The 9426-nt window shown below is 40.3% G+C and overlaps 1 protein-coding gene across 2 annotated transcripts; it reads right to left on the reverse strand.

Moving 5' to 3' along the window:
* Window positions 1–103: 103 nt before the first annotated feature.
* On the reverse strand, window positions 104–7193 carry FRG1 (FSHD region gene 1). 2 transcript variants are annotated; one of them, XM_074588218.1, is made up of 9 exons: window positions 7054–7193; window positions 6828–6895; window positions 4919–5041; window positions 3903–3960; window positions 3596–3710; window positions 3114–3218; window positions 2261–2352; window positions 1116–1226; window positions 104–230 (listed from the first exon to the last, which is right to left on the reverse strand). In XM_074588218.1, the coding sequence occupies exons 1-9, from the start codon at window positions 7113–7115 to the stop codon at window positions 194–196; spliced, it is 771 nt and encodes a 256-aa protein (XP_074444319.1). In that variant the 5' UTR covers window positions 7116–7193; the 3' UTR covers window positions 104–193. The 2 variants fall into 2 exon arrangements, with proteins under 2 accessions (XP_074444319.1, XP_074444320.1); XM_074588219.1 differs by lacking the exon at window positions 3114–3218 and having other exon boundaries at window positions 7054–7182.
* Window positions 7194–9426: the final 2233 nt, after the last annotated feature.

Below are 9426 nucleotides of genomic sequence, written 5' to 3' on the forward strand. Positions count from 1 at the left end.
GAGTAAACTTAATAGTATTCATTACTGAAAGATGACATTAGTTTGATGCTTAATTGTAGGCAATCCTTTAAAAAGAACATAATAAAAACATCAGCAAAACGCCTTCAATAAAAAATAATTATAAAACATTTTACTCATGTTTTCAGTTTAACCCTGTCATCAAAGATGCAGAAGAAAGTGGACCAGCTGGTTGTCACTTGCAGTATCTATCTGCTTTCACTTTTGCTCTCCTATATGGAAAGAATAACAAAACAAGATTTAGATTAAGACCAAATACGATTACACCTGGGTGTTTTATCCGCCTCAAAGCGTTAAGGAAGCATTGAAAGCATTTTTTCCTTAAACTTTACAGCACATATAAAAGCCTAACACCACTTTGGATTTGTTAATTAACTTTGTTTTCTTAGGGAGCTAGAACTGCAATGTCTAAAGTTAACCTTAGGTTTCCCTTCACATCGTCATGAATTGCATTTTGCCCACTCTGAGGAATGGAATTCAGATTCAGTGTGATCTGAAACTGACACTCAAGCTGTGATGGCCCAGGAGTGTTCTCACATCACTTGCGATTATCAGAAACAGTATTCTGCACTCCACATGCTGAATTAATGCACATACTTATACTGATACAAAATGTTTTAAAAATTTGAGACAGTTTCTATAGTCACAGCTGAGAGGAAAAAATTAATTTATTCCCACTAGGTAACACGAAGACTGTTCTTAATAAATGCTATTTCTCTTTAAAATGCAGCTTTCCCCTCTCCAAAATGTTCTAGTGCCATAGGTATTGAAAGTTAAAAATTAGCTTAATTTTTGTGATGAAAAAGATTAATCCCTCAACTCCTCTGTACTAAACAAACTGAATAACCTAGTTGAAGATTTCCAAAAGAATTCATTTCTGAGTAAATGCAAGCCTGCAAACTTCAGCTACAGAACTGAAAATTCAGAAAGAAAAAAAAAAAGCCAACCCCAGATCTCAGGCAGAACACTGACCAAAGATGAAATGTTCAACACGCCACTGCCCTGAAATCTAGCTTTCTTCTGTATCTCAGGTTTACTGTAATTCCATTTGCCAGTAATTTTTAAATCACTACATTATTTCTTGTACTTTGAAGTACCTGTCGAGCAGCATTTCATGAAAAGTGCCTTCTTTCCTGGCTTTTCTGAGGGCTTTTGTATCTTCTTTGCTTATTTTAAGCTTTTTGTCTTGAAAACTTTGGAATTTCTTTCTGTAAGGGGGGAAAAATATGTTACAAAGTGTAACTTCTTTGAAGTTTTTGTGTTTCGATAAAACAGCAGCTGTGATAAGAATATAAGAATCTTAACTTCTATTATGCAGTAGACAACTAGCCTAATAAAATCCAGCAAACCATCACAGTATCCAACACTGCACTAATACTTCTGTAGGTGAAAATGACTCAGGTTTTTTTTTTTGACAGTTTAAGTGGGAATGAGCCCTACACAAATGGCATGATGTGGTTAGAAGTTCTGAAGAGACCTACGAACGTAACAAGTCAGGGAGCAAAACTGCACTGGGTGTAGGTGCAAAGTGCTGGTAGTGGGGGAGCTGCAGGGCTGGGCTCTGTGGGAAGAGGCCAGGGGCTGCCCCAGCTGGGCATAACTGGCTCCACAACAGACCCGCCGCAGGACACGGCCAAGCCCATCACCAAAGCTGGCGGCACCTCTATGAAAACATATGGAAGAAAGGGCAAAATGCCACACAGGCAGACGAGAAGAGGGAAAAAAAAAGTGCAAAATGGCAGCATGAACATCAAAGGACAGAGAAGGAGGAGGTGCTTCAGGAGCTGGAGCAGATATTCACCTCCAGCCCACGGAGGGGACCATGCCAGAGCAGGGGAAAAGCGAAAGAAAGGAGGGGCAGAGAAAAACCACTATGAAAACCCCACCCATTGCTACCCCCCCGCCCCCCCAGGAGTGAAGCTGAGCTTGGGAGATGGAGGAAGGAAAGGTGGGGTGGTATTTTTAAGTTTTGTCTTTGTTTCTCACTAACCAAAGCTACTTTAATGGGCAATAAATGTAATTAGTTTTTCACAAGTTGAGTCTGTTTTGCCTGTGACAGTAACTGGTGCGCAATCTCTGTCTTTATCTGGTTTTTATAGGTTTTTCATCCTATTTTCTCCCCTTGTCCTGCTGAGGGGAAAGGGAGTGAAAGGCTGGGTGGGAGTTTGGCCCTTCCACCAAAGGCAGCCCCAAAAAGAAGAAAAAAGATACTCGAGCCTGTTAACAGCTCTAAACTACATACACATAATTGATTTCACACTGTTTAACGTTTCCTTTGTCTTCTTGTGGAACATCGTCTTTCTGCTTCGGTTCTCTTTCAGCGCAAGTGCGAATCTAGTCATTGAGAGGAAGAAAAACAAAACACAAACCACCTATTTTTCTAAAACCAGAAGTTACAGGTTAAATTTGACAATGTATACAGAATGAGAGTCACAGTGACTTTTTAAGTTCACAGTTTTCAAATTGGTTAATGCGCAACTGGAGACAACTGCAATAAAAGCAAGACCTGTCTGAAGTAGGGGAAATATTAAGTGTAATCCCTGATACTACTGTAAGACCTAATTGCCTTCATCTCAAAGAAGCACCTTTACAGTTCTTATTTTTAGCAGGGGTAAAATGCCTTTTTCAGAGACTGAGTTAAAAAATATTATTGCTCTGACTAGTAGACACCTGTCTCTGTTTGGAGGCACACAGGTATTTTTCACATTCAGATCAAGTCAAGACAGTCTTTTTACATTCTCCAACTTAAAAGATCTCCCCTTCTGCATCGTTCTGCCAAACCCTTCTCCATCCCTGCTTCAGCCATAGTTCATCTCTCCTGTACCAAGCTGTTCAGAACTATCTGGAACATCACATAGACTGTCTTGCCCTCCAGCGTCTTGCCCTTTTGTGGCAAAATATCTTCCTCTCTCTACTAGAAGTATCTCAGTTTATGCAGCCCTGGAGCTCATTTGCCTTTCTTGTGGCCAAATCCCTTGACAGCTTATAGAAAGCTGTTATAACCGTATTAACAGTAAGTAAGCTGTAGCACACAGACACCTGGTTGTTTGCATATCCATGCCACTCCTGTATTAATTCTAGAAGTTAAAGATTACCTTTATCATTTCTTCTTCCCCTGCAGTTTTGCTTTTGGCTTCTATGTCTCCCTCTTCATTACATCTAATGAAACGGCTATTTGCTGCTAGTAATGCCATTTTCTTCTGCAGAAATAATATCACATATTGTTAATATAAAGATTTTGTCTGTAATCCTTGATTCATAAGATTTATCCTCTACAATACACTAAAGAGCTCTGTAAATGCGTTTTATTCTTTTATATATGGACACTTCAATAGCTAGCCAGCAGACTTCCTGGCTCCTTCACTCTTAAGATGCTTATAGCTGCCAAAATGCACTAACTTGAAGTATTTTAAGAACTTTCAATTATAGTAAGTGCATTGCAGTTGGGAAAACAGGAGATTAAGAGTTACAATATGGAAGAGACTGCAAAAGGCTTTTACTCCACAGACAAAAAGCCATCAATATAGATTAATTCAAAATACAGTCAAATGCTAGGATGCTATTCCAAGCAGCTTACATCTTGGAAGACGGGTTCCCATTGCTCTCTTGATCCTATTGCATCTGAACGTCCAACAACAAGTCCATCTGAATTTATACCGAGGTATTTGCCATAACCAGACTTCAGAGCAATCCTCAAAGAAAAGGCAGTAAAACAACAAAGAATGTTTTCAATTCAAGCAATTCACAATATCCATTATTAGTAGACAGCACAAACACATTATTAGCAGACAATGTATTTCAAGAGAATTAATATTAAAACATGTATTCACACCAGAAACAAAAATAACAAGTATCAAAACTTGTAACATTGTTACTCTAATTACCTTGTATCAGACAACTTCACTGCTGTAAATTGTTCAGGAGGACTAGGGCCTTCATCATCTGAGGAATGAGTTTTCCATTAGTTAGGTATGAAGTATGAAACATACAGTATTTTAGCCTATTAATACTTTGTTTCAAAGCAGTTGAATTAAACACTGGGAACTGCTAAATACTAAGGAAATCTGCAATACTATTTCTTTAAAAATTCCTTTTTTGAATGTTCACTTTTAAAGAAAATCAATGCAGGTGCTTATTTTATGTTCATATATTTAGAGTGCTTAAAACAAGACACAAAATAAAGACAATCATTGTGTAAAGAAATTTACAGGTGAGAAGGTTTTGTAATTCTCCAGGTGGCTTTGAAAACCTTAATCTCCTTGTAATGTTATTTTTTCCATAACAAAATGTATCACAGTTCAGCTCTGGTAACACAACTCAGTATCCTAAAAGCTACTAGCCTTTCCATCCCTTACATCCAAAATGAGATAATATTGTCATTGTTGCTTTGATCTCACCCTGGAGGTGAAACACACCATCAGGGCTCTGGGAGAGACCGTGTCTAACTGATGGCTCTCAAATTCAAAGTAAGGACAAGTTAATTATCCCACCGCATTAGCACCTCACTTGTGTGGCAACAAAACAAGGATATTAAGATGAGGATGCAGCAATAAGCCTTGAAACTCATCTGCCTTGAGTTTCACTCTTCAACTGATACTATAAAGATTTTATAGGATTTAATAAAAGTTATACTCCTTTTTATCCAGTAAATGGTATGGCTTTAACAGGTGATCATCTCCAATGCAGTTCAATTTATTGTACACATAAAAAAGAAAGAAACTAGATAAGTGAAACTGATTGGTAGTCATTAGGTTTAAGTCATCTGCATGCTATGGCTAGGATTATTGCATTATTTATAATAAACTCTTCTTCTAGCTGTAAAACTGCTTGCCTTTAAATGAGGCTACTTTTATGCCTTTCATTACTAAAACTGCTTATTTCCAAATTTGCTGGAACAAACCTTTATGTGGTGCTCCAAGTGTAAACAAGCCATTGTCGAGGGCATGGATGTAAGCTCCTTTATCCATTTCTATAGCGATAGTTCCTGTAATTTCACCGAAATTACTGACAGCCCACCAGTTTCCTAAAATACAAAACCATGACAGTAAATAGAGTAATTACAACTTCCGATTACAGTAGTTCAAGAGATGATATTTCTGTGTCTTCTCCGAGATTTGAAATTCTAAAGATGCAATTGCTATCTCAAGACCTTTGTGCATTATTTTATAGTAAAAAGCCAAATTAATGGTGTTGCCACTGAATCAGAAAGTCCTGCTGTTCTACCCACCCTGTCATCTCTAGTCACAGGCTCCTGCGCATCATCCCTTCGTTGTGTTAGTCCACAGAGCCAGTTGATCCATTCAGCTGATCCAGCAAAGATAACACCTTGCAAGGAAGGTTTTGGTTTTTTTTCTCTGAACCAGCTTCCTGCAGTTTTGGAGTCATTTTATTAGATTCTCCAACACAACAGAGACAGATGATCTATCTCACCTTGCTGTAGCATTACTTTGTGTGAGCTGTAATCCTAAAGCCAATCTGTCTCTTTGAATGTTTGGGGCCCACAGAATTCTATCAAAGTTTAAGGTAGCCCCACCCAGATGCATTAATTAGAATTATGATGTTTATGTTTTTTAAACAGTAAAATTTTTTCCTGGTATATTGCCTTACAAATATTATCTACCTGATTAGGACAATAGCTATTCTTAATTAATCTGAATATGATGGGTTTTTTCCACATGGTAAATTTGGCAAGTCAATCTGCCTTGAGAAGAAATGATCTTCCTCTATCTTTATGCAAAATACAGAGCTAACTGTCTTGTCCTATACAGTCAGGGCTCGCAGATCAATGTATGAATTTTCCAAATCTCTCCCACTTTTCTGAAATCTGGCTAAACTAAAGAACATAAAATATCTCTAACATTCATCTCTGGTACGACGTAACAGCCTATTTTCTCATATATCGTAATTTGTTTTAACACAGGAACAAGGATGACTTCCCCTTGCACTACTTTAGCTTATGCCTATATACACATAATAGAAAGTGACATTTATCTGGTAATGTGCACTGTGCTACAATATACATCTGCATCTCTCCTAACTTTGTGGTTATTTTTTAGCTGTTTTTGTTTGTGAAGTGAACTGTGATCAATCAAGGACATGACAGCACTGAAGGGCAAAAGTCTGTCAAGTTACCACTCAGGACAATAGATACTTCGATCCTTCTATTTTATGAAAGAGGAAACAGTAAAGTTCTGTTTTGTTACTGGTTAACGTTTGTGTCTTCAGTTTCAATTAACAGCAGCGAATTTATAATGTGAACACATCACAGCAGTCAAGCAACTATGTCAAGTGAAAAACAAATAAACAAGCTAACCAAGACTCTTCATTTTGAAAGGCACAAAGGTTTGAGTGAACTAAAGAACCCAGTCAGAGAGTAACTAGTTGCAGAGTAAGAACAGAACACGCAGGTGATCCAAACACTAACTTTCAAAGCGATAGTAACAGAAGATGCAAGTTATTTACATAGAAATGCAGTCACTAAATAACAACGTGACAGTGCTAAAAAGCCTCTCCTCCTGAAGCAAACAGCACTTGGGGAAATTAAAAAAAAAAAAAAAAAAAAAAAGAGATAGCCAACCTGATAAGTACCTTGAGATTACATAAAAACATACTTTAGCTAAAAAGGTAAGTGGAAAATCCACCCCATTGGTGTCAGAAGTTCCATTTGGAGTCTAGGAAGATTCCAACATACAAATAACACGCTGTGAGAAATAGTTATAAACCTCTACAAGGCCCACATTTAGCCTACAAAGTCCTACCGCAATCTCTTCAGCTTCTGCTATCCCCTAGAGTTTCCACACTCTCCTCACCAACAATATCAAGCTGCTCTGCCGCATCCTCTTCCCTTTTCCTTTTCTTCTCCTTGTGCTTTTTCTTGCTGCGAAGGGAGATGCAAAGGAATAAGAAGGTACCTCAGGCCCGGCGCCTCCACAGCGAGCCCTCACACACGGCCTCGCCCCGCAGCCCCGGGCTACCAGAGCCCAGCTAGAGCCCCAGGCACCGAGGTGAGAGAAGGGGGGACAACCCGCTCCTCACCTTTTCTCTTTCGCCCCTTTGAGGACGAGCTTGGTGGATTTCACGCAGGAATACTCGGCCATGTCGGGCTGTGGCGACCGCGCAGGGACGGCAGCCGCGGAGGGACAAGCTTCCTCCCCCCACCGTCTCTCCGGCCTTCGCCGGGCGCATGCGCAGCGCCACAGCGGCTGCCTCACCGTCCCTCATGGCACTCCGCGGGGGCTGCGCACGGAATTTGAGGGTAAAACTAAAACAATACAAGTTTAAAATTACGTGTCCCCCTGCGCCTTCCCCTTCTAAGGCTGGCTTGGCTCCGCTGGTTGCTGTAGCGCTTTGCAGACCTCGAGCACTAAGGAATGATGAGCCTGCGGATCTCTCTCCGGCATGCAGTAGCAATCTGTCCGTGTGTGTCATTTAAAAGCAGATCTAATGGACGCAGAGCAGAGCCCGTGGAGCTGTGTCCGCCGCCACGGGCACCAGGCCTTGCACCAGGCCAGCCTGAGGCAGGAACAACAGCTTCGAGGGAGGCCCATGAAGGCAGGTTGGGGAAATGAAGTTCATAAGTCAACCCAGTGCACCAAACTGGGGGCAAAATGACATTTATATTAGTTTTTCCCATCCTGGCAGCCACTTGGCATTCCATGGAGTAAAATTTACCTCAGGATTTCCTCTAGGTGTATAACCGCCTTTCTCTGATGCAGTTAACTTACCACCCTCTCAATAAGTACTGCTCCTCCTTCTCTGGGGAATGGCTTTCCTAGCACGTTAGACTCCCAATTAGAGCAGTAATTTGTAATTTATGTTTAGTCTTGGAATCGTAGAATCCAATATGTTATAAGGGACCTTTAAGATCAAGTCCAACCTCTTTTTCTCCAGGCCGAACAACCCCAGCTCCCTCAGCCGTTCCTCACAAGACTTGTGCTCTAGTCCCTTCTTCTAGTCTGTTGTTTTACTTCACACCAATGGAAGGGATTTTGTGCCCCAAAGGTTGTCTGCTGATTATATTAGCTGCTCAAGTGAAAGATACCATCCCTATCAAATCTTGTCTTACATGAACACATACAGACATTGGATTGCTTACTTTTGGTTTCTGATTTCATTGCCTTTCTATGCTTGCAAGCTCTCAGCTTCTCAAAGGTATCTTCTACATGTAAGAAATGAGAGTCTTCTACATGGTTATGTCAAAGACTTTCAAATCACTGAAATCATGTCTGGGTGATAAAGCTGTTGCATACGTAATGTCCCAGTGGAGACCCTGGAGTTTGTGGATGACTGCAGGTGTCTTCCACAGCTACTTTGATTGGATCCAGGACCCTGCTGCATCTCACCAAAATGCTTTCAATGTCCATCTATGTGCCTAACATGACTAACCCCATGTTTTTATCTGCGAAGCTGGAGTGGTTACACCTGCCATGTAAAATGAAAGCAACAGTAATGGTCTTTCAGGAATTTTTGGCAAGTCCCTCATTTTGGAGCTTTGGGGAGAAGGCAGCTGGGAGGAGGCAATTGCTTGTCAGCAAAAGCAATACTTCAATCAAGCTGCTGGTGTGTGTAAATTCAGAATACTATTTTTTGTATCTCTGGCATGCTATCTTCCTGCTGGTGTCTTCATCTGTTGCGGCTTGTCAGTGGCAGACAGTTGTCTCCTTGATTAGCGTTTTGGAAGTGGATAACTTGAAGCAGTTGTTGGAAGTGTGTTGCTGTAGTAGACAGTATGTGACTTTATTGATTTATTGACTTAGCAGTCCCAGGAACTTGAATCTTGCAATTAGTTCTTCCAGTAAAAGCTGAAAAAAATAGTCAGTGCAGAAAGCTGCAGGCAATGATGGACAGCCTGCTGACCACTTCTGATCTCTGCATGGAGCTGCAGTCAGGGAACTATTGCATTAGCAAAGTCTTGTGTCCAGTCAGGTTGTGAAGGTCCTGCACATCTTACTGTATGTGAAGGACCAGAGAAGATCCAGGTTTCCAAATACAAGATCGAGATACCTAGACAGACTACTAGCAATCCGTGTGTTGATTTCAGCCTTACCCTCGGTAAATTCCAGGTTTCCAAATACAAGACTGAGATACCTAACCGGACTACTAGCAATCCATCTGTTGATCTCAACCTCACTCTCAAGTAAATTCTGTTTTCTATTTTCGCATTTCTAGAGATTATTGCCAGACTTCTTCTAGAAACCTTTTGATACTGTCTTAGAATTTTACAACCAATAACAGAATTGTTTGCTTCCTTGTTTTTAGTGGTAGATACAAGGGCTTGTTCCCTGTTAAAACATTTTAGTCAACGTATTCATATTTTGTTCCACATTCTCATGCCTCCAGCCCTTTGGAAATTAATTCAAGCTAACCTCAGCATCAAACAATTTTAGAAAATATAGTTATAATTGTATT

Source organism: Larus michahellis, chromosome 5, assembly GCF_964199755.1.
Source record: "Larus michahellis chromosome 5, bLarMic1.1, whole genome shotgun sequence".
In the NCBI taxonomy this organism is placed as follows: domain Eukaryota; kingdom Metazoa; phylum Chordata; class Aves; order Charadriiformes; family Laridae; genus Larus; species Larus michahellis.

Excerpts from the sequence above, each read along its gene's own strand:
- FRG1 (XM_074588218.1), bottom strand. The coding sequence starts at position 7,115 with ATGGCCGAGTATTCCTGCGTGAAATCCACCAAGCTCGTCCTCAAAGGG. Across the intron at positions 3,961-4,918 it reads ACTTGGAGCACCACATAAAG|ATGATGAAGGCCCTAGTCCT; the intron begins GTTTGTTCCAGC and ends CTCATTCCTCAG. Across the intron at positions 3,219-3,595 it reads GGGAACCCGTCTTCCAAGAT|AAGAAAATGGCATTACTAGC; the intron begins GTAAGCTGCTTG and ends TTATTTCTGCAG.